This window comes from Mus pahari, chromosome 10 (genome assembly GCF_900095145.1).
Source record: "Mus pahari chromosome 10, PAHARI_EIJ_v1.1, whole genome shotgun sequence".
Classification (NCBI taxonomy): domain Eukaryota; kingdom Metazoa; phylum Chordata; class Mammalia; order Rodentia; family Muridae; genus Mus; species Mus pahari.
Window position 1 is genome coordinate 50,932,356 of NC_034599.1, and position 25,131 is coordinate 50,957,486.

A 25,131-nucleotide genomic window follows, 5' to 3' on the forward strand; every position below is an offset into this window, starting at 1 on the left:
TCTTATCATCATCTGTAATCTATTTTAGTATGAGGCATATTGTCTGAAATGGCTCAAATGTCCCTCCCCTTCCAAAATTCGTGTAGAAATTTAATTCCCTAAGCAGCACTGTGTTTTAAAAGGTGACACCTTTAGGAGGTATTGAGTCTTGAGGTTCTGCCCAGTGAATGCTACTGTGTACCTGTGAAGACTCGGCATGCCTGGCTCTCAGGCATTGTGCCATCTTGGAGGCAGAACAGTCCTCCCTGGATACTAACTCTGCCAGCACCTTAACCTTAGACTGCTCTTCTTCCAGATCTACAAGAAATACATTTCCGTCCTTTATAAATATAAAAAGTATTCCTGCCTCAGGTATTTTACTATAGCATCACCAATGGAGCACACACACACACACACACACACACACACACACACACACGCAAACACACACAGGCATGCATGCACACACTACACACAGCAAACTGTCCTCAGTTATATATCAAGTGTGATTAGTAATTACTACTGAGTATGAGATGTCTTGCTTAAGCTACATTGTATCCCTTTTTATCTTTGTTCTCCTATTGCCATCTTTAGTCATCTTCCACCCCCTTTTTTATCATACATGTTCCTGCTAATTAGATTAACCAAAGCTTCAAGCTCCCGTGTTTAAAAGCTATAGGATTAGATTCTTGGGGCTTCATAAAAGCACAGGGCTTAAGGAAGGAGCCTAGGGAGGGAGCTAGACAGCTTGAATATAAGGTTCACACTTAAGACTACCATACACTTTATCCTCTTCCAAATACTATAACTTCTGAGCTATGTTTGAGTGTATAAGGTGTGTGATTAATAACATCAGGTCTGATGGGATGTATAGATTACATAGGACACCCTATGGCTATAGGGAACAAGGTAGGAAAGATACTCTGTCTAATAACTACTGACTTTAGAGCCAAAGATGGACCAGTGAAAGTGGCAGGGGCCACAAATGGGAATTGCAGGAAATAGGAGAGGAAGCGATCAATACATTTGACTATTGGGACAGATCTGTGTTTCATTTGAGGGAAATCTTTAGTGCAAGGCAATTGCTTTGAGTTTCTTTGAAGAATTTCTATTGGGTTATTGTGATTTTTATGGGTCCTTATACCCCTTTGGATACTCCTTAAAAATGAACCTACTTTCTGAGCATCATATACACCTACCACTTAAGTATTTTCTGTCATCCTCTATGACTCCACCATAACCCTGGAATTCTCACATCTCCTCTCCAAAGACTGACAAAAGACTTAACAACCAAGAAAATCCCCCTAATGGTGTGATCATTCAGTCTAAGTTGCTTGCCCATTCCACATGCTCGCTCTATTCCTTTGTTCTTTGTGTATTCCATCTGGGTAGAGTTGTAAACCTACTGAGCTTGTTGGCTTTTCTACTTAGCTTGTTTATTGTGCCAGATCTCATTCATTCTGGTGGAAAAGCCCCCTGTAAACATAAGAAGCGTACATGCCACAAGTCCAGTACACGTTTCTTTGTTTTAGAAACCACACTTTCTTGTAAAGCACAGTGTATCAAACTGAAGAAGTAAGAAATCCACAAATGTCCTTTCTGAATCGTACAGTTAACTCTAGTACACATCTCTAAAACAATGCCATTAGAGCCAGACTCACTCTCCAAAAAATGTAGAGAACTTCTCTTATTGGTAAGGCTTTTAAGAGAAATCACACAATTTCTGACCTCTAGCTTCCCATAGCTTTGCAGCCGTGTTGATGCTCACAATAAACTGCTAAATGCCATAGCAGAGGAATGTGTTTAATAAAAAAAAAATAGAAGAAAAGATCTAAGAGGTCAACAATCTTGCATGCCAGAAAGTGAGGGTCTCCTTTAGGAAACACGAATCGGGTCTGGAAGACAGAGATGTTCTAGAAGAAAGAAAGACTTGAACCTTCTGTGGTCCAGAAACCTCAGAATGACTAGAAAGTGTATTCCTCACTGAGAGTAGTGGGTGCTGCAGATGGGTTTTAAGTGGAGTTATATCGTGGCAGAGCTAGGGAGCAGATGCTTGGGTTTGATTCCAAAGTATCTGTAACGTTTCTCTTTTCTAGTCTTTTCATTTTTGAGAGTATGATGTAAATTAACATTTCTCCTTTCCCTTTCATCCATTCAAACCCACTCACCTACTCATCCCTGCTCTCTTTCCATTTCACTGGCCTCTTTTCTCTAAAACTTTCTATGACGTCATACCGCTTACTACTTTACCTGTTGTTTGATACCATCCGTATGAAGTGCAAGGACAAGTACCATTTATCCATGATGAAATAGGCCATCCTTCTCTCTTCTCCTTCTGCCAGCTGAGATTTCTGTGTTGCCCAGGATGTACTTGAACTTGAAGGTCCCTCGGGTGAGTCTTCTCCCCCAGCCTCCAGTTACCTGAGCCTGCAGGATGTGTCTCGGGATGCAGATATTTTGGAAAGAGAGAGACTCAGTGCCAGACAGATTTCACAAGTGTACATACACCTCAAGAAAAAAAAAATAAAACTTTACTTCCCAGGAATAGTGATTCATGCCTGCAATCCCACCACTTGAGAGGCCGAGATAAGAAAGAGACTTGCTATGAGTTTGAAGGCCAACTTGCCTTACTATCTTAAAAAGAAAGAAAGAAAGAAAGAAAGAAAGAAAGAAAGAAAGAAAGAAAGAAAGAAAGAAAAGATTCACTAAGTTGCATCCTTAATATTTATGTACTTTATAATACATAAATACATCCTAGTAAAAAATTAAACAAGTGCCGGGCGTTGGTCGCGCACGCCTTTAATCCCAGCACTCAGGAAGCAGAGGCGGGCGAATTTCTGAGTTCGAGGCCAACCTGGTCTACAGAGTGAGTTCCAGGACAGCCAGGGCTACACAGAGAAACCCTGTCTCGAAAAAAAACAAAACAAAAAAAAAAGTAAACAAAAGAATATTGAAAATTAATTTCTGTGTTTTTATGATTTTTCACAGGCTACATAGTTGAAAGATATTTTTTCTCTAAGGAGAACTAATTACATGCAAGTGACAAAAGGTTAGTTTGATGTCTCTTAAATGTACATTTTTACTGTACTCTGTTTCCTAACAATTCTCAAAAAAAAACAAACTGGATTTATGGATCTAAGAGGTATAGAGTTGCCTAGGATTTCTTCAGGAGTCTTTAACTTTTTCTTCTGCCTCGATCTGTCTGAAACTCTGACGAAAGTAAATCCTGAGAGTTTCCATCCAGAAATGCACACAGCCATAGAACTCTGCATAGGGTTTGGGAATGAGCATACTCCTGAGTCCTGTGCAGAGCCCTTTAGTGCCCAAAGACCTCAAAATGAGGTTTGCCAAGTTACCTTAACCTCTTTCCTACATTTGAGGGAGAGGGAAAATAGTACATAAGAAAGAAAAGAGCTATAGAAGACAGAACCTAAGTGTTCTAATGTCCGTTTATACTAATACTTCAAAAAAACGTTCCATTAACTCTCTGGGTAGCCACGTCTCCATCTGCTGAGTCCGTGAGTTTAAAAAAAAAACTCTCCAAAACTCTGTATCCAATCCCTTCTGATTGAATTGATCAGAAGCGTGTCATAATTTACCTTTTACTTGAGATAATCTGTCCAAAAACCGAGTTCCTTACATTAAGTAAAATTATCTTATTTTTCAGACTATCTCAAAACCCAGAACTGAAATAAAACATAATATGACCCAAACGTGAAGGTTTTATTCCTTTAACGAAGTTGAATCTGAAATGTTGCCTGTATTTACACTCTGCTCTGGTATTTAAAATGTTGCTTTATACTGGTATTTATCTTTGCTCTAAAAACCTTTGAATAATGGTTTTTGGCCAAACATAAGATTCCAGTCTGGCCTAAGAAATTTTTGTAATCATACCCACACAATTTTCAGTTTGGAACAGGATTCCTGCTCTCAATCCAATAGTTATAAGACATGAAAGACAAACTCCTCCCTCACAAAAAGAAAAAAAAAAGGTCTTTTCTATTTTTCTGCACAACTATCCTTTTCCCCCCCCCCATGGATGAAATTACATTATTTAATTCGTGCTTTACAACTATTTAAATGTCTCCTTTAAAAAAAAACAGGGCCCAAATAGTTTAACCAGGTCATATGAATTGAACATCAGATGCAAACATCTGGCTGCAATTCCTGATACTGTATTTCCTGCTGTGGAAAAATTAACTAAGGCACACCGAAGCCTGGGAAATGGATACTGCTGGTCTGTTCCTCAGGCCAAGAGATTTCTTTGAGATACAATACTGTGCTGTTTTGCATCAAAATCTCCAGGCTCTCTCTCCCACTGATGGAAGCCAGGACAGAAGCACGGAATGGCCAAGGTACTTCCCACCATGAACAAGACTGAAAGGAAAAGGCAAAGTGCAGTTGAATTGGGGCTATATTCTCAAGGGTATGGCAGCAAAGGTGCAGGGGCCTGCAGGGGTCTCACGGCCCCAGCAGCTAGCTCGCCTGCCGATTCTAGTAGGAGGCGATAGCAAGGTCCCGCCCCCAGAGCACCACGGCCCAATCAGCAACAGGTATAGCGCTCTGGACCCGCCCCGGCCCCCGCGGCCATATAAGGCAGGGCCTGGCGGGCCTCGGCAACACAGTAGTCGCCAGACTTCGGGCTCGGGTTGCTGATCCCAGGCGGCCGCCGCCACCGCCACCGCCACCGCTGACGCCCCTCCGCCCCCACATGCAGCGCCGCCCCTCTGTGGCTGCCCGTGAAGCAAGGCTGCCAAGCCCCGGCTCCGCCTGCCTCCCTCCTCGCGGCTTTCCGCGACCACGCCGGGCGGACGCGATGCGGCTGGGCCCAAGGCCCGCGGCGCTAGGGCTGCTGCTGCTGCTGTACGCCGCGGCGGCCGGCGCCAGCAAGGCGGAGGAGCTGCATTACCCGCAGGGCGAGCACCGGGCGGACTACGACCGCGAAGCGTTGCTAGGTGTCCAGGTGAGGATACCAGGCTGGGTTCCGCATCGCCATGGGCTTTGTCCTGTGACAAAGCGGGACGACCAGAGAGGCCTTAGCACGAGCGGCCTGACAATGGGGTCCGGGCGGGGCTCAGCTTTCGCTCTAGGAGACCCTGAGGCCTGTAAAAGCTGGTGGTACTGTTGCAGTCCCAGAACTAGATTCTTTCTATTCCTGGGTCCAGGGACAGGATCACTTAGAGCGGTAGTGGGGGCGTATTGAAGAGAAGTGTGGGTCATCCTGAAACCACTGGGACAAATGAGGCATGTGGTAGCTCTGTTTCCCTCCACCATCACGCCCCACTGATTGTAATGCTTGATTCTCCTATGTGTGGTTTCCCTCCCCAAAGGAAGACGTCGATGAGTATGTTAAACTTGGCCCCGAAGAGCAGCAAAGACGATTGCAGTCGATCATAAAGAAAATTGACTCGGACTCTGATGGCTTTCTTACTGAAAGTAAGGACTGTCGTGCACCACCAACAACGGAGAAAACCCTTTGTAGGAAATTAATGTACATTTTTAAAAAACTGTTGTCTGTTGAATTCTAATAGATTGCTGATGTTCTAACAAGCTAAAAGTAACTGTGATATGGAAAATAGGTCTTATGCCTGGAAGGTGGGCTACGAGTAAAATCAGTGCTTTGATGGTATGTAAATGTTACTGGCCCTAAGAGACTAAGTTTGCCAGTCATACCTTGAGACAGACTTTTTCTCACATCACTTTTCTCATTGTCCATAGTATGGTTCATTTTAGAGACACTTGCCCAAACCTTTCTTAGCACATCACATGATACAGTGTTCTTCGGTATGTAGAATTTTAAGAATCTGCTTTTATTAGTTTATTATAATAATGAGAAACATTCCATCAAATGTGAATTATATTGAAACATTAAAATAAAAAAGTTGGTGCCAATGGGGACTTAGAACCAGCTTATCTGTCTCTTCATAGCGATGAAGAAAGTCACATTCGGGAAGGGAAACCTTATTTTTAAATACATGGCAAATCCAGGAGTGGAATTCAGCTCTTAGCCTTAATTCAATTTTTAATATTCTTCATTCAAAACAAACAACAAAAGAGTGCTCTTAGGTATGTTCTTAGGCAGAAATGGAATGTACAGTGTAAAAGAATGTTCTAAATAAATTACCAGCAATTACTTCCTCCCCGATTTCTTCCTCAAGTGAGTCTTGAATCTATCAGAATTCTATCTATTCGATCAGATCTTCCGGGTTGATCTTTTGAAGGTTCAGAAATCTGTCGTTGTGACAAGCTGCTTGTGGTGTCTCTGCTTTTAATGTTGTTCAGCATCCAGATAATAAAGTTACGGAACAGGGAAATACAGTGTACGCTGTCAATAAATAGTCACATTGGTGATTTAACAGGCTTGTTCCTGTTAAACCATGATGAAATCTCTAAACTAATAGAAGGATAGTGGTCTGCCTTATTTACAAACAGAGTTGATCTAGAAGACTTTAGTACTTGTTGGGATCTAGATGTGCTTAAATAGTCTGATCTTCATATTATAGGTAAAGAGCTTGAAAGATAAGCTATGGTTTAGGGCCAAGCTGCAATGTGAGCCTGTGCTTCTGGCCCCTGATACATTGTTTCCTACTATGCTCCATGAATCCTTTAAGATAGAAGAAAGACTCCTTGCTGATTAAGGAAACACAAACCTCTGGAGGACCCTTAAGAGAATGTTACTGATTTGAGTTTTGAGGGCCAGACCTTGGAGACTAAAGCTGGGCCCAAAGGCCCTGAGGCACACTTAAACCAAGAAATGCAGACCAGCTTGGGCAATAGGGAGAGACCCACAACTTTAAAACTAGTAGACTTCTCAAGTGGTAACAAAACACCATTGTTAAAGCTCTGAAGCCAAAAGCAGGTGAGGGTCTATAGGCTCTTAAGCTGTGAAACCTTGGGCCTTTCTGAACCTCAGTTTTATTAACTGAAATAGTGATGATTATAAGTTGGGTCAGTGGATGGTTGCATAATAAATATTAGGGTCTTGGAGTGGGGAGTAGAAATCATCTATGCATGTCTATGTACCTGAGCCTTTATAAGCCAGCAGAGAAGAAGCAGTCTTTAATCCTCTTGATACATTACCTTTATGCCAAGTGCTGTATACTCATGCTCTTGTTGCAAATATTCGTTGTAACCTCCTTACCTATCTTCCATAATGTAGTGTAATAATTGCCTCTATGAAGAAATCATTAATTTGAAAAGGAGCATTTGAAATTTTTGAACTTGCTCTATGCCTTCAGGTACCAAGAGAATACAGGCAGTTATACAAGAAAGACAGAAATTATCATTACTACTTTGTTGAAATTTCTTCCACATGCAATGATGCTTAAAGGAACTATACTAGAACAGCATTTCTCTGCCTTCAGGGGCTTGACTACTGTTCACAATTTAAACCATGTCTGCTAACACATCTTGATTAAGGTGTGGTAGGCCCAACTGTAATCAGTCCCAACTCTTGAAAGGCAGAGGCAGGAGGATTCTAAGTTTGAGGCCAGTCTGATCTATGTAATAAGTTCTAAGCCAGTCCAGGTACATAGCAAGACCTTGTCTCCAAAAAAAATTTTTAAAAAAGCATACACTATGTGTATATATAAAATATATATGCACATATTTTCTATCAACTCATAAGTTAAAAAAAAATCTTTAACCTTTTATAAACAATTTTTTTCTAAAGCATAGTAAGATAAATAGCCATTCAAAATTGTATGCTTCTTAAGAGACATAATAATTCCAACATCCTTGGACTCTGCCAGCTCTCCCCATTCCTTATTTTTTTTTTTTTAAAGATTTGCTTATTTATTATATGTAAGTACACTGTAGCTGTCTTCAGACACTCCAGAAGAGGGTGTCAGATCTTGTTACGGATGGTTATGAGCCACNTTCAGACACTCCAGAAGAGGGTGTCAGATCTTGTTACGGATGGTTATGAGCCACCATGTGGTTGCTGGGATTTGAACTCCGGACCTTCAGAAGAGCAGTTGGGTGCTCTTACCCACTGAGCCATCTCATCAGCCCCCCATTCCTTATTTTTATCAATACTATTGGGACAGTTTTCAGGTTTTCCAAACACTGATTTTTTTTTTTTTTTTTCAAAAAACAGTTAGAAATCTTCACTCAGATTGGAATTCTTGTAAACATTTTTGTGTTCTGGGAAATTCTCATAGATGAACTCAGTCAGTGGATTCAGATGTCTTTTAAGCATTACGCTATGCAAGAAGCCAAACAGCAGTTTGTTGAATATGATAAGAACAGTGACGGCACTGTGACATGGGATGAGTACAACATCCAGATGTATGACCGCGTGATTGACTTTGATGAGAACACTGCTCTGGACGACACAGAAGAGGAGTCATTTAGGCAGGTGGGTCCGTGCTGCTCCTTTTGCGCACATCCTTCTCTTTATCCTCCTGTTGGAATAAGCACAAGAGAGCCTGAGGTCCTAGGCTGTTGCCTTGTCATGGGGCAGTCACCAGGTCCACTCCAGTGGGGTTTCAATGTTTTCCTTTTAGCCAGCCACAGGACTCTTAACTCCAGACCTAAGTTATCCCTGCATCTGTTTCCCTTCTCACTGATTTGTCCACATTTCCAGAGTTATTCCTTAAGTGCATTTTGGTGATACTAATATATAGAATCAGCATTTTATTTTTAAAATAATGTAGCAGTCAGCTTAATATTATATTTAAATTTTGGAGGGAATAATTCCATCCTTTAAAAAATGAAATAAAAACTTAATTGTAGCAAAATAACTATAACATTTTTCATTATTTATTTATGGTTGTGTATATTCCTATTTGGGCACTCGTTTGCACCATGTTTGAGACAGAGTCTCTTGTTTACTACATATTCCATGGTAGCTGGCTCTTGAACTTCTCAAGTTGTACTGTGCAGTAAAGAATGCTTTGATCACAGAGCATGTTCTACTTGACATGGGTGATAGGGGACTGAACCCAGGTTCTCACATGTGTGAGCAAGCCCTTTACCCACTAAGCCATCACCTCTTATTTTTACCATTGTACATTTTTTTTTAATGGTATTGGAGAGTGAACCCAATGAGAGTGGCTTTGTGTGTGGTAGACAAGCGCTCCACTATGAGCAATTTCCCAGCCCACTTGAACCATTTGAAAGAGTTTTCAATAGTGCTGTGTTCATCTTGTTGTTCAACCCATTGATCAAACTCTTTATTTTGCAAAACTGAATTCTGCACCCATTGTACCCATTAAACAGTAACTCCCACCATTCCACCAATCTGCCTATTCCAGGTACTTCATGTAAGGAAAATCATGTTTGTCTTTTTTATGACTACTTTATTTCACTTAACATAATGTCTTCAAAGTTTATACATGTGTTGTCATATGTCAAAATTCTCTGTCCAGAAAGGACATATTCTAAAAAGACAGATATCTGCAGGCAGTGGTGGTACAAGTCTTTAATCCCAGCACTTGGGAGGCAGTGGCAGGCAGATCTCTGAGTTCGAGGTCAGCCTGGTCTACAGAATGAGTTCCAGGATAGCCGAGGTTACACAAAGAAAGCTTGTGTAGAAAACAACAACAACAAAAAGCCCAAAAATCAAAAAGGCCAGATATTCTCGTGAGTGGGTAGGTAGGTGGGTGGGGCGTGAGTCTCTCAGCCGAACTTTGTTTATCTTCTTGGACTCTTTCTTTTTTATTATTCTTTGAAATTTTCATACACTTATACACTGTGCTTTGACTGCCCACCTATCTTTACCTCTTCTCAACTTCATGCTGGTTTTTTTTGTTGTTGTTTTTTCTTTTTAATCCTGTAATAAGTGTGGTATGCAAGTCTCTCTTTTAGATCTTGCTTTTGATTATCTTGGGTACATTCCCAGAAGTGAGATTATTGGAACACCTCTGTCTTTAGTTTTTTTTAAGGTATTGCAGTGTAGTTTTCCATAGTGCTATGTTATTTATAATGACTCATTTCTGAAAATCCAATATACAGTCTGTTGAATTTTAATTTTGTTTAAGTAAATATATAGCTTAAACAGAAATGAGAAGAACTTTTTTGTTTTTGTTTTCAGGACAGGTTTTTTTCTGTGTAGTTCTAGCTGTCCTAAAACTTACTCTATAGACCAGGCTGACCTCAAACTCAGAGATCCACCTGCCTCTGCCTCCCAAAGTGCTGAGATTAAATGTGTGCACTACCACTGCCAGGTGAGAAGGGTTATTTTTATTGAGTTTTCAGGAAGAACTTTTCAAGACTTCTAGGAAGTCTGTTAAACCAAAAGTATATCAATATAAATGACTATATGCTTAAGAAATTAATATTTCAGGAACATTTTAAAGGATTTTTTAGTGTAAAAAAGAATAAAAATAAAAACAATTACCTTGTCCCAGATGTCCCCAAACATGTTGGGGTACTTGGAAATCACTTGAGCCTTTCTGCTTCATTGCATATGTCCCTCTTAATTTTTATAATGGTCATCATTTATCATTATATATAATATTTATTTTAGAATTGCACTGACTAGGTGAACTATATAAGCTATTACTAACTGCAGCTTCGTATTTGTCTGCTAGTGATTTGGGTTTTGTTTGGTTTTTTGAGACAGTCTTACTTTGTAGCTTTGGCTATCCCGGAACTCCCCATGTAGGCCACTCTTCCTCAAACTCACAAAGATCCACCTCCCTCTGCCTTTGAGTGCTAGGATTAAGGAGTGTACCAGCACTCGTGGCCTATAATTACTCTTAACCTGTCCATATGTCACCCGTGTGCAGGTTAAGGTTTCTAGCCTACAAGCCAGTCTGCCTGGCTTCACACCCAGCCTTACCACTTAATAGTTGCTAAACCTCCCTGAGATAATCCCCACTGAGGATAGCAATGGTGTGCGGAGACAGTATTCAGTAGCAGTTGGAATGCCGAGTAGTTAATTTCTAGTTGAAAGAATATTGTAAAAGAAGCAGTACTCGGGAGGTAGAAGCAAGAATATTTCAAGTTTGAGGCATGACTATCTTGGGCCAGTGAGATGACTCAATGGGTAATGATGCTTGCTGCCAAGACTTGGAACCTGAGTTTAATCTCCACTACAGACGTGGTAGATGAAGAGAACTGACTGTCACAGTTGTTCTCTGACTTCAAACATGTGCTTTGATGCCCCCTCCCAAGTACATAAATAAATAAGAGGTGGGTTAGGCCAGGCATGGTGGCTCACACCTTTAATCCCAGCACTCGGGAGGCAGAGGCAGGCGGATTTCTGAGTTTGAGGCCAGCCTGGTCTACAGAGTGAGTTCCAGGACAGCCAGGGCTATACAGAGAAACCCCGTCTCAAAAAACCAAGAAAAAAAAAAAGAGGTGGGTTAGTTGTAAAGACCACTGGCTGCTCTTTCAGAGTACACAGGTTCAGTTCCCAGTACCCATGTGGTGGTGGTTTACAGTCTTTTATAACTCCAGTCCCAGGGCTGTGATGTCCTTTTCTGGCCTCTGTGGACATCAGGCATGTGTGTAGTATACTGACATACATGCAAACAAAACTCCCATACATATGGTTTGTTTTTAATTTAATGGGGGAAAAAAAGACCCTGTCTCACAAACAGAAGAAATATGTACACTTCACAGAAGTTTATATTTAATAAAAGTGTTCAGGCATTTGTTTACTGCATCAGCCTTAAATTAGTTAGGATTTAATTTGTAGGAAGAAGGTAAACTTTTTGCTTCCTTTTTCCTTATTTGAATTTTTATTTTCCAACAGCCTAAAAGGACTGTAGGTCCGTCTTCATGATGGATGGTGCTCAGAAGAAGACAAGTGCTCATGAGATCTATGGGCATTCTCCTCAGCACCACTAGAGTTCTTGGAGCTTTGCTAAAACCATGATATGCTACCATGACCTTCCTGCCAGGGAAGGACAGAGATCTTAAATACAATATTTTAAAATTACTAGTTAGGGTAAAAATTCCTGCCTGTTTACTACCTTCATTCTTCTCTAACTTCTTTTTACCACTCCAAAGAATTACTTCTCCACCAAAAAGTATATGTCCATGTGCACAAACAAGTACCTGCATACTTGAACACACAGAGAAGGTATATGTGTTTCTGTATTCTTGAGAAGGAATGTTATATAAGACATGATGGTGTTGACATTAAAGTCTTCATTTTGAAGAATATATTACACATTTATAGAAAATACAAATAGTCCTTCTTAAAGATGTCTTGTTCCGATGCTGTTTTCTTCATCAAGTGCACAGTACATGTTGCTCTAAGACTGTCTTTTAAGAATGAGCTAGGAGGCTGGAGAAATGGCTCAGAAGTTAAGAGCATTTACTGCTTTTTCAGAGGACCTGGTGTGGGTTCCCAGCAACCACAACACTTTGTAACTCCAGTTCCAAGGGATTGGGTGACTTAATCTGGCCTCTGATGGTTCCAGCCCTAATGTACTACACATAAACTCATGTAAGCACACACACACACATAAAAATAAATATATGTTAATAAATACAAGTTTTTTAAAGAGCTCATTAAATGAATCTAAGTGTCCAAATGGAAATGATATAGCCTCAAAGCAAACATTTACCAATAGGAATCCTATTGGCTATTATTTACCAATAGGAATCCTATTGGCTATTATTTGACTAGGACTATCACTGTCTTTTTGCTGGTCTAGTCATATTTTTTTAAAGAATTTGATGACTATAAAAGATGAGGAACGGCCGGGCAGTGGTGGCGCAGGCCTTTAATCCCAGCACTTGGGAGGCAGAGGTAGGCGGATTTCTGAGTTTGAGGCCAGCCTGGTCTACAGAGTGAGTTCCAGGACAGCCAGGGCTATACAGAGAAACCCTGTCTGGAAAAAAACAAAAAACAAAAATTTTAAAAAGCAGTTATCTGTGCAAAGTAAAGTTCTCTGTATTGAAATCTAGTAGAAAACTAAAATCAAATTGCGCCTAGCTTATTTTTGATGAGTTGCCATATAAAGAATATAGACAACTTAAAGTAATTACCTCTCGTGAAATATCTAAAGTTTTTCTGAGTAGTATGAAGAACACAAGTTAGTAATTTAAGCACAGTAATTGAAGATTGGGACACTACCTGGCAAAGTTCAGAATTCTGACTTAAAACTACTGAATACATGTATAAGCAATATTTATTTATATAAGATAATCATTGCATGCTTATTGTTAAGACCTAAAATTGTATCCTAAGATGATAAATTATGTTTCCTCATGTAAAAAACCATTTGTTTACCCCCAAAATTGCAGTTTTGTTCTTTATAAATTTCTGTATAAAAAGAAATGATGAATATGGTTTTCTTACTACTGTATTTTGTCCTCAATTACAGTGGTTCTCAACCTTCCTAATGATGAGACCCTTTATACAGTTCCTCATGTTATAGTGACCCCAACCATAAAATTATTTTGTTGCTACTTCATAACTGTAATTTTGCTGTTATGAACTATAATGTAAATATCTGATATGAGACCTCGGTAAAAGGGTCATTCCGTCCCAAAGGGGTCTCTGCACAGGTTGAGAATCACTGCTTTAGTAGACTATAAGAAATTTATAAAACGAAAATAAGTAGGTTGAATTTGTGAAACTTTCATTATTGTTGCTTTTTTAATTTATAATTCAATATATATATTGACTCATTTAATATGAGGTACTGTTTTGATAGACTTAAGGATTTTTTAACTTATTATTTATGAGTGTGGGTGTATATATATGTGTCTGTGTGCCATGTGTGTGCCTAGTGTCCTCAGAAGTCAGAAGAGGGCATCGGATTCCCTGGAGCTGGAGTTACAGAAGGTTGTGAGCTCTCCTACCGGTGCTGGGAATCAAACCTTGGCTCTCTAAAGCAGCCAGTGCCTGAGCCATCTCTCCAGCCTCATGAGACATAATCTCCCCCAACCTGTTGGCCTTTTTTCTCCTTCCTGTGCTTTCTCCTTCCCTACCTCTTTCAGCTTGTTGAAAGAGAGCTTTTCTTGCCATGGGCAAATTTGGCCCAAGTTAGCTCACTCTGCTAATAGCAAACTTTTTTTTTTCCTCCAAATCGAAGGGTTCTTTCATAAGGAAATCTAAACAGATGATGTTTTAAACAGTGACTTATTCAAAAGACTTAGTTGATTCTACACAGGACCTCAAATTCTTGTTTATCTACTTCTCCCCATGTTAAACCTGACTGTTACATGTAAATTATTTGATCTAAAATATTTAAAGTTATGAAACATAAATGCAGCTATCTGAATCAGTTTTTAAACCTGTTATAATTGAGAGAATATGGTTGACTTTGGAGTCTAAATGTTTGAAAACCAAATTCTTTAGGGGAGGCATGAGCCTCTCCACAAGGTGTCAGTAAATACCTATTGTTGAAGTAAATGACTGTTGACTAAGCTATTTTGAAAAAAATTAACAATGGTGGAAAACATACATTAAAAATGGCTAAAAATCCATTTGTAATTATGTTTTAAAAGATGATGTTTACTATATGCAAGTTCTTTAGTGCTAAGGTTACTCCCAGAAATATTAAAAACTAAAAGTGGGTTAGTTAGCAACATCACACTAATGACATCACACTAAAGCTAGTGGTCACAGAATCATCCTAAAGTGCCCGAGAGTTTCTGTGCTTGAACACACCTTTAAAAGGAAAACAAAAAATGTTTATTTAACCTCCAAACAAATCATTAGAATGAAGAGCCTCCACATATGGTATCAGAAATAAGATGGGTTTCTCAAAATAAGGGCCACTTGCTGAAGCACGTTAACATATTTTTGTGTGTGTGTTCGTGTTTCTGTTTCTTGTTTTTGTTTGTTTGTTTGCTTGCTTGCTTTTTGAAACAGGGTCTTAATGATATACATCCCTGCCTAGCCTGGCTCCCAGGGGCTAGCATTGAATCTGTAGTGATCCATGTGCCTCCTTCCCAAATGATTTTTGAAAATCATTTAGAGGACAAGAATCAATTCTTTTGAGATTTATTTATTTATTTCATGTATGTGAGTACACTGTAGCTGTACAGATGGTTGTGAGCCTTCATGTGGTTGTTGGGAATTGAATTTTTAGGACCTCTGCTCTCTCCAATTGGCCCCGCTCGCTCAGTCCCTGCTTGCTCTGACCCAAAGATTGATTTATTATTATACATAAGTACACTGTCGCTGTCTTCAGACACACCAGAAGAAGGCTCAGATCTCATTACAGGTGATTGTGAGCCACCATGTGGTTGCTGGGATTTGAACGCAGGACCTATGAAAGAGCAGTCAATGCTCTTAACCGCTGAGCCATCTCGCCAACCCGAGAATCAATTTTTTAATAACTCTGCCATGATGTAAGTGGTGGTCTTATGTTTATTGTTTTGGAAGCATTTCAAAATTGCTGGGCTGAATTAAATATCTGTGGCTTTTATTAAGCCATGTCATCTCAGTTATTCTGCTAAGAGTCTAAGACTTTATTGTTTTAGGGTTGGTTTGTTTGTTTTGAGACAGGATCTGGCTTTTTACCACAGACTGGCCTCAGAGTCATAATCCTCCTGCCTCAGTGTCTGGAATGCTAAGATTCCAGGTGTGTGGCACCACCCCTGGCTAACACTTATACTCTATTCAGTACATTTCAGGGTTACTGTTTCGGTTACATGGTAACAGCTGTCATACAAGCTGCTTAGAGATTTTTGTTCCGATGTATAGAAGAAGGCAAAGAGGTCAAGCAGTTACCCTGCATGCACAGCTGGAGCCAAGGTCAGGGTCTATCTGACTGTGGTGCTCCTGTCTTTATTATGTGGCTTTGTGTGGACATTTGTGATAAGCTTCTCCTACTTTCAGAAGGCTATTGTAAAGATAAATGAGATAATGTATAAAAATGTATGTTAGATCTCGTCACGTGTATTTATCAGTGTTTTTTAATGCTGACTTGGTACTGAGATTCTTAAATTTGTTNTTTTTTTTTTTTTTTTTTTCAAAGCTTCATTTAAAGGATAAGAAGCGATTTGAAAAAGCTAACCAGGATTCTGGTCCTGGTCTGAGTCTTGAAGAGTTCATTGCGTTTGAGCACCCTGAAGAAGTTGATTATATGACGGTAAGGAACAAGCTTGACAGAAATACTGAGTGACTAAAACCTAGGTGCCAAGTTGTTAAAATGAGTTGTAAAACAACAGAATGTGGAGACTTGACAGATTCAAAATGTTCCAGTCCTCTCCCCACATAAGATAGGAGAGGTAAGAGAGGCTTCTGGTGATGGTGAGATGATAGGAAGGAGAAAGAAAGGACGTTGCTTTTCATCTGTGTGTCCTGTCTTTCTGCCTCCTCTGTCAGAACCTTCAAGGCCGTTCACCCCTTTGTAGTTTTAGACAGACCTTTTTCTAGGTTCTTGATGCTATGTCATCCAAGCTCTCATGTGCCTTACAGCCTCACGAGAACTTTTGGTCTGGAAGAGTGGATTGCATTTTGATTGTTTTTCATAGGGTGGGAGTGGTGCTGCCATAGTTCTGCAGCATTACATATAGTAAGTCCTCCTCCCTGAGAACCTAAAGAACTGGTCTGGGAATACCATTCAGAAGCCTGCACAGGGTGCACATAGTAAGTCCTTATCCTCTGAGAGCCTAAAGAACTGGTCTGGGAATGCCATTCATTAGTTTGCCCAAGGCTTCAGGCCCCAACACCACAAATAAGTGAGGGATCAGCTCTTTGACCTTGAACAGTTGGATTCTAGTTTAATTATTCTAACACTCTTGAGAAGCCTTACTTTGCATCACATAATAAGAAAACTTTAATGACAATACATGTATACTGAGGTCTGCTGTATGGCATAAACCTCCAGCTGTGTGGTTTATTTCCTGAGTATTTTATGGAGGGAGGAGTAGCTTTTGTTGAGTAGGTAATGACCAGAATCTGCTGTCTTGAATAACAAGCAGGCACATCTTTCTCCATAGCTCAGGGCAAGGCTGTGCCATTAGTGCCACTTTGCTTGTCATTGTGAAGTTTCTAGTTTCTCACTTGGCACAAAGGACATGACCTAGTTTAAGACCAGTGCTAGGTGTAATTTAAATGCCAAAGCTAAGCTGGGCCAAGCTAATTGAGTTCTAGAAAAGCAGGCAGAGGATACTGCACCTTGACTTTTTAGAGAACAAGGAACAGTTGACTGGAGATGAGGAGAGCTGGGGAGAGCAATTAAATAACAGGCATTATGTAATGGGAGCCTGGCAGGGGAATGGAATAGATCCCATCAATGCTTTGAAGACCTTGTAATAACAATGTCAGGAGCCGGGCGCCTAATCCCAGCACTTGGGAGGCAGAGGCAGGTGGATTTCTGAGTTCAAGGCCAGCCTGGTCTACAAAGTGAGTTCCAGGACAGCCAGGGCTACACAGAGAAACCCTGTCTCGAAAAACCAAAAAAAGAAAGAAAGAAAGAATGAGGACCCTGAAATTTTCAGCTTGTGTAAGACTGGCAGAAGCGTACCTTTGACACAGTGGGATGCAGCAGATGGAACCCTCCATGATGGTGCTCTCTATGCAATGGTGGAGCTGATGGACGCACATGAGACATGACCACAGTATGTCGTCTCACCGAGAGCAGCTTCACTGACTCCTGCTTGCTTACCTTACTTGGTTTTGTATAGGTATGTTGGATATAGGAAAAGACAGGGATATAGGATCGGTTATGTGATTTTTATCATGGATTCAAGTTAGAATTTAGTCTAAAAGGTTTGTTCTGTTATTTGTTTGTGGTACTGGGAATTGAACACAGGCTTTTGCATATGTACGTACATGGTCCTTATAAATTGTGTCAGCTAGCATTGAATTCATTGTATAGTATGGCCAGAGGCCTTGAGCTTTCAATCCCCCTGCCTCAGACTTCCAAGTTGCTGTGATTGCAGGCCTATTCTACCAGGCCTATCTTTGAAATATTTTCATTCATGTAGTTCTAAAAATTCTTTTAACAGTATGGCAACATTATTGAAATAAATGTGTTGTTCCCCAAGTATGTTGCTTGGATTTGGGAATTATCATTTTGATCAGTGATTCTTAACTTTTTTTGTTGGTTTTTTTTGTTTTGTTTTGTTTTGTTTTGTTTGTATGCTTGGTTGTTTTTTTCTGAGACAGGGTCTCTCTGTATAGCCCTTGTTGTCCTGGAACTCACTTTGTAGACCAGGCTGGCCTTGAACTCAGAAATCTGCCTGCCTCTGCCTCCTGAGTGCCGGGATTAAAGGCGTGCGCCACCACCGCCCTGCTGATTCTTAACTTTTGTTGGATTATAAACTCCCTTCTCCTTTAAAAATATGATTTATAATTTTAAAAAGAATATGGCTTATAAATAAACTATAGCACTATCCCACAAGGAATGTATATAGACCCACCACACAAAATATTAGCTTTATGAGATTCTCATGTTTTCTCTAAAACTAATCCTTGGATCCCTATCTAACCTCTTCTATATGCAAAATTTGTACAACTGCACACCCACACAGTCTCAGGGCTGATCATTTTGTATTGGATAGTCAGTTAGGGTGCTCATTCCTGAAGAGCAGTCATTAGTTTCCTGTAGTTCTTTGTCTAGCAGGAGACCCCATGAGACTTTCAGAGACGGAAGAGAATGTACAGAAAGCAGGGGAGTATGCTTAGTGCTGTAGGTGTTTATGGGAGTGAAATAGAATTCTTCACATCACAGAAGAATAAAGATGTAACATTTAAAATCACTCAGTACTTGGGGTTTATTCTTCTAAGTTCTGGAATTTAGAAATTGTTTCCTGTAAGTATTAACAACCAGAATAATTGTTTGTGAAAAATGTCTGCAATGGGATTAGTCAAGATGGGATTACAGTGTTTGTGACAAGTATCTTTCCTTTGAATGAACGTGCAATAGGAATTCGTCATTCAAGAGGCTTTGGAAGAACATGACAAAAATGGCGATGGGTTTGTTAGTTTGGAAGAATTTCTTGGCGATTACAGGCGGGATCCAAGTAAGTTCCCTGAGGGTGATGGAGAAAGAATGGGTTGGGATTCAGGGAAGAGCCCAGCTTATTGAGTACTGTATGATGAGCGGAGCCTGCTCAGCATCACAGCTTATCTGACATGCTACCTTGCTTGTTTTTATTCCATGTACAGTGTCAAACATCTTCCTTCCTTTTCTAGCAAATATAATGCCATTGTCAATTCAAAGAGGAAGGAAGTTGTTTTTTTAGGTCTTGAGAAGGGACATAAAATACTATATACTATATATGCTATACATTAGTGTGTGTGTGTGTGTGTGTGTGTGTGTGTGTGTGTGTGTGTGTATCTGTAGTAGTATAGACTAGATGAAGTAAGTTTGACTGTAAAGAGGAAACCCTTTCTCTAAGCTATTGTCCTTTACCACAATTGTTGCTTACAAATTTTTAAAAATGCAATTTTAAAGTTGTTTCCCTGGTTTGTTATTGCAAATGAAATCTGAGTAAGACATTGTAGTACAGGATCATGTAAAACAGTCACATGGTGTTGTTCTGGACTGGGTGTGTATCTGTTCAAAGTGCTGCCTGGCATACTGGAGACCCTGGCTTTCAGCCTGAGAACTGCACAAACCGGACGTGGTGGCACATGCTGTAATCCTACTTTACGGGGGCTGAAGAGTCAGGACTCCAGGGCTGTCTTCAGCTGCATAGGAACTGTGAGACTAGTCTGAACTCTGACCCTGTGTCAAAAAAATTTTTAATTAGAAATAAATATTACCACTTAAAAATTAGGAAAACTGGAAGTCTGGATATGAGGTAACACTTAATAAAAGCACTAATTAAATATGCAACAGTTTTAAAACTGAGTCCTTTTAGCTAACGTCTCACTTTTGGAAATCTTTACATTTTTGTCCTTATTTCAGGACTGTTCTGTTAAGTAGTTCTATCTCTTGGGTTTCCTCTTATAGTAAACTTTAAATTCACCTCCTTTAGCAGGAGTGGGTGGGTTGGTGAGCAGAGGGAGGAGGGAGGGGATGAGGGATGGATTTTTTTCAGAGGGGAAACCAGGAAAAGTGATAACATTTGAAATGTAAATAAAGAAAATATCCAATTAAAAAGATGAAAAAAAAATCACTTCCTTTATTTTACATTTATATGAAACTGGTTTCATATGATATTCTTATATATTTGTATTTTGTTTTTGCTTTTTTCTTAAGCTGCAAATGAAGACCCAGAATGGATACTTGTTGAAAAGGACAGATTTGTGAATGATTATGACAAAGATAACGATGGCCGGCTTGATCCCCAAGAGCTGTTGTCATGGGTAGTGCCCAATAACCAGGGCATTGCACAAGAGGAAGTAAGTATCAGAGTTCCCAATGCACACTTTGTGTAACTGATAGGAGAGCAAGCTGGAACCTGGTTCCAAAGGAAAAGAAATGGAATTATTTAAGATGGGTACATTATTTTATTTTGACTTAAATGATGAAACTCTCTCATATTCTCCCCCTGAGAAGACAAGAAAGTTAAAAGTGTGTCATGTACTAATCTTAGGACACAATCCATAGGATGACAGCTGTGTCATACCTTTGGAGGCTCAAGTGGGTTGTACGCTGTGCTAACCCTGTATTGATTGTGTGTAGAGATGCAGAACCCAGTATAGATTAAGTAAGAGAGTAATGAGAGAAGCAGTAGACAGACACAATGCATGTGTAATCGTTTTGGTTCTGACAAATCACACTAATGTGAGCATTTTCCTTACAAAGACTGATTCTGGACACCTTGTGGTTTGTTTTATTTTAAAGGCTCTTCATCTGATTGATGAGATGGATTTGAATAGTGACAAAAAGCTCTCTGAAGAAGAGATTCTGGAAAACCAAGACTTATTCCTTACCAGCGAAGCCACGGATTATGGCCGACAGCTCCATGACGACTACTTCTATCATGACGAGCTTTAACCCCTGAGTGTGCCCCAGCCGGATGTGGGCTTTTGCAGTTTGCTACCAGCTTAACTTTTATGATAAAATATGGATGTTGTCTTTTACACTCTTAAGTCTTACCACTTCAGATGATCTAAATGTAAATTATAACTTTTGGCCTTTTCAAAGAAAACAAAACAAGAGCTTGTCATTTATTTCAAGACATATTGAAGGAGTAAACTATTAACGTTGTGCCATATGACCACACAGTCTTTCCTAAGTACTCCATCTATGTAGTGCTGTGTTGTGGAATGTTCCATACTTGAAGACATGGAGGACTTTAGACATGTCTAAACAATAGTATTTAAGTAGCACGTGATGAAGCTGTCAGTTTTCGTTCTTGTACTAGTAGACTTACTTTTGAAACTGACAAAGGACAGTGTGTTTAGATTTAGTGTTTTATCTTAAAACCTTTAAAGGAACCTTTACAAGGACTTAAACCTCACATAGATGTTAAGAAGTTCTACTTAATTTTAAAATGGTTTCTAAAAAGGGTTTTGTCGTATGAAATAGAACCTTATATTTTTGCATATGTATAGATAGTAATTATATTTAATGTATAACTATAGCATTATGGTGAGTTGAAATTGACATTGTCCAGAACTCTTCACTTTTGACTGATTAAAAATAAACTGTCCTATCTTTTTATATGTTTGGTTTTTTGGTTTTTTGTTTTTTTTTAATTTTTCCAGATAAATCTTAAATTCAGCATGGGTTTCATTATATTAAACATTCACTCCTTTATTAGGTAGTGAATGTTCTCAAGATTGTTAATTATTCTTGGTACATAGTCTTATTTGCCTTTTTTTTTAAATAAAAAGAATTATGTTATAATTGAATGTGCACCTGAGACATTATCAATTGCTTTTATTGTGAATGTGATTTTGCATTTTGGTGCTAAAATAAAGTTTTTGTTTCGTTTGAGATGCTAGGACTCAACCCCAGGGCCTCTGGCATTCTAGAGAAATGTTCTGCTACTGAGTTGCAAACCCTCTAGCCCCAGAGATAATCTTAAGCCTTGTGGAAGCTGAGAGCCGCCTCACTGAGCACTTATCCACACCCAGACAACTGGATTTAATCATATTCAAGTATCAGCATGCCTTTGTTAGAGTGGAGGAAAGTAGGTGAGAAATTAACTTTCTGGCCTTGTGACTTAGAGATAGTTTTTTTCTTTACCTTGCATTCCTTTTATTTATGGGCAAAAAGTCAGCTGAGAATTTGTTGGATATTTCTCAGGTTACCAATCAGGTGGTACACAGTGTAGCTCACCAGGCCCTTGTGAGTGTTTGAGAACCGCCTCCACTCCCCACCCTACCCCCCAGCTCTTTTCTGACAGTTGACTACCTGCTTCTGCCCTGCCTTTGCTGATGTCAGATGTAGATGCAAACTGTAAAGTCAGCATTAACAATAGCTGTCTTACCCTAGTAGCTAAGTTTTCACTCTAACCCACAGCATCACGTACCTCTAGCAGTGTAAGAATTGAATTACTGTCATCACTCTCATCTGTCACTCCTCAGTCTCGCTGACATTGTTTAAGATAGCTGCTGTGGTTATCAGGATGTTAACTGATTTTGTTAATAGATTCTCTAAAGCCCATGTCACAGATGTTAGCCTATCATATACAGATTTAACTTTAGTCCTTAGCAGAGATGCTTTCACTTAGTTAAGAAGTTAACATTGTCCATTTGGCATGAATATACAGATACAAAACTTTTGGTGATTCTTAGGGTTTACCAACAGCTGTACTGTTCTCCTTAGCATAAAGGAAACTGGTTTGTGGCCCTCTTAAGGTGGGCAGTGACTGGCTCCAACCAGCTGAGTACAGTAGTCATTGTCACTCCCTGACTAGTCGGCGGCAGCCCCTTTCTTCTACGTGGCACTGTGGAGGAGGTTCAGTGGAAATACTAGAGCCACAGAGTCGAATATCCTTGATTGCTTAGTGGCCATGTGGAGAACAAATGGACCCACAGCTTTTTATATACATAGTTTTAATTATTCTAGACTAGAGATAACAGGGATTTTTGCTGTTTTTGAACCACAGCGGGACTCAGCCCATCCTAAGTGAAGATTAGCATTACAAGCCGGGTGTGGTGGTGCACACCTTTAATCCCAACACTTGGGAGGCAGAGGCAGGTNGATTTCTGAGTTCGAGACCAGCCTGGTCTACAAAGTGAATTCCAGGACAGCCAGTGCTACACAGAGAAACCCTGTCTCCAAAAAATAAAAAAAATTTTTAAAAAAGCTTAGCATTGAAGAAGTAACTTCTATAGGCACTTAAGCAAAAAGGATCTATTAAAACAAAATAGAACTTTTGTTTGTTTTTATTTTTTGAGAGAGTACTCCCAGGTGGGCCTTGAACTTGTCCTCTTGCTTCTCGATACAGTTGCATAGTTCTTGCTGTCCATGCAGTGGAGTAGTCAAGACAGTCCACACTATCATCCAAATGCCCTGTTGTACAGTAAGATCCGTTCTTGGTGTTCTATGCAGTATGTATTACAGGAATGGTTTCATTGGCCTTAAAGATGATGCTACAGTGGGGTATAGCAGCACAGGCCGGTAACCCTGCACTGGTTGGTGGAGTGCTTGCTTAGCACAAAACATTGGGTTTGATTGCTAGCACTACACAAGATTGGGGAGGTAGAGGCAAGAGGATCAGAAATTCAGTTTTTATACTCACTACATAGACAGTTCCAGGCCAGACTGGGCTACATGAGACCTTCTCCTAAAAACAAAAACAAAAAAAAGGAGGAGGAGAAGAAGAAGCAGCAGAAACAGCAGCAGCCACAACAGGGATTTGTAGAACCATTATGAAGTAGCTGAAAGAGCTTTTAAGTCTTCTGTGTAGCTTTTCTATTGGGGTTGATGAAAATAAAATTATGTAGTGATCAATCTCTGAATGTATCAGCCTTTAAAGAGTGGGATGAAGAATCCCAGTCATTACTTTATGGACAGCCTTGCACAGAAAGTAATTGTTCTTTGACCTGCATGATGTCCCAGCACTCTAGTGGACGGACATTCATAGGTGAAAGACCTGCTTGTGAACAGCCAAGCCTTTAATTGAATGCTTTTTTGCACAGATTTGTTTATTATATGTATGTGAGCACACTGTCTGTCTTCAGACACACCAGAAGTGGGCATCGGATCCCACTGCAGATGGTTGTGAGCCACCATATGGTTGTTGCAAATTGAACTCAGGACCTCTGGAAGAGCAGCCATTGCTTTTAGCTGCTGAGCCATCTCTCCGGTCCTAAATTTTACATAGATATACATACACACACACACACACACACACACACATATATATATATGTGTGTGTGTGTGTGTGTATGTATGTATGTATGTATGTATGTATATATATATATGCCACATTTCCAGAATTTGTCTGCTTTGTAAATCTAAAGAAACTGATATTTTATTCAGCCTTTCTCAGTGTTCTTCAGAAAAACCAGGTCACAAATGGCAATGCTGCCCTGGTACAACCTTATACTGAAAAAATGATCCTCCAGGCCTTCCTTTGTTTCTCCTTATTACAGTTGGAGCATCACAATGTTGGGATAGGTCCCTCAAAGACTTCTGGGTAACAAATGCTCAGCCACCCATCCTCATCAGGCCAGTTAAACAAGTGATAGTGAAAAGGGGAGAAAATAAGACATACTCAGCCAATCAGGAAGAGGAGCAAAGAGGTCCAGGGACCCCCAAATCCCCTTGAGGATCTGCAATAAGGGTAACGTTTAAGCAGAAGGCAAAAACCATATATATATATATATATATATATATATATATATATATATATATATATATGCATCTCTGGTCAAGGTGTGGACCACTGACCCCATCATTTATGCTCCAGTCTCTCCTTCAAGGCAGGCTGAAGTTTATCAGAGCTATGTGGAACCTTTCCCAGAGACCAGTCTCTCTGGCTGGCACCAGGCTTCAGGTTTTTTCTTTTCTCAGCATGAGACTGGTTCCTAGGAAAATTCCCATTACTTGGAGCCTTTTATCTCAACAGTCTGCTAGCCAAAGAAAGAGCACAAGTGTCTCTTCAGAATGTCTTCACTCTTGCCAAGACCACTATAGAAAGACCAAGTCTTGGTTATTTAACAAGTTCCAGGCCAGGCTACAGACGGTGGTCCTGTGTTGAAAGGGGAAGAAGTGACATTTTAGAAAATGCAAAGTGAATGCCGGGCGTGGTGGCGCACACCTTTAATTCCAGCACTTGGGAGGCAGAGGCAGGCAGATTTCTGAGTTCGAGGCCAACCTGGTCTACAGAGTGAGTTCCAGGACAACCAGGGCTATACAGAGAAACCCTGTCTCTTGT

At 40.0% G+C, this 25,131-nt stretch overlaps 1 protein-coding gene across 1 annotated transcript; it reads left to right on the plus strand.

Moving 5' to 3' along the window:
- Window positions 1–4,578: 4,578 nt before the first annotated feature.
- Rcn2 (reticulocalbin 2) lies at window positions 4,579–21,465 on the plus strand. The gene is made up of 7 exons (XM_021206437.1): window positions 4,579–4,942; window positions 5,310–5,415; window positions 8,142–8,338; window positions 15,873–15,986; window positions 18,771–18,867; window positions 20,052–20,194; window positions 20,640–21,465. The coding sequence occupies exons 1-7, from the start codon at window positions 4,691–4,693 to the stop codon at window positions 20,790–20,792; spliced, it is 1,062 nt and encodes a 353-aa protein (XP_021062096.1). The 5' UTR covers window positions 4,579–4,690; the 3' UTR covers window positions 20,793–21,465.
- Window positions 21,466–25,131: the final 3,666 nt, after the last annotated feature.

What these genes read in the sequence shown, in the direction of transcription:
- Rcn2 (XM_021206437.1), top strand. Translation starts at nt 4,691, where the DNA reads ATGCAGCGCCGCCCCTCTGTGGCTGCCCGTGAAGCAAGGCTGCCAAGC. An exon ending in CGATTACAGGCGGGATCCAA is followed by an intron (nt 18,868 to 20,051) that starts GTAAGTTCCCTG and finishes TTTTTTCTTAAG; the next exon opens with CTGCAAATGAAGACCCAGAA. An exon ending in AGGGCATTGCACAAGAGGAA is followed by an intron (nt 20,195 to 20,639) that starts GTAAGTATCAGA and finishes TTTATTTTAAAG; the next exon opens with GCTCTTCATCTGATTGATGA.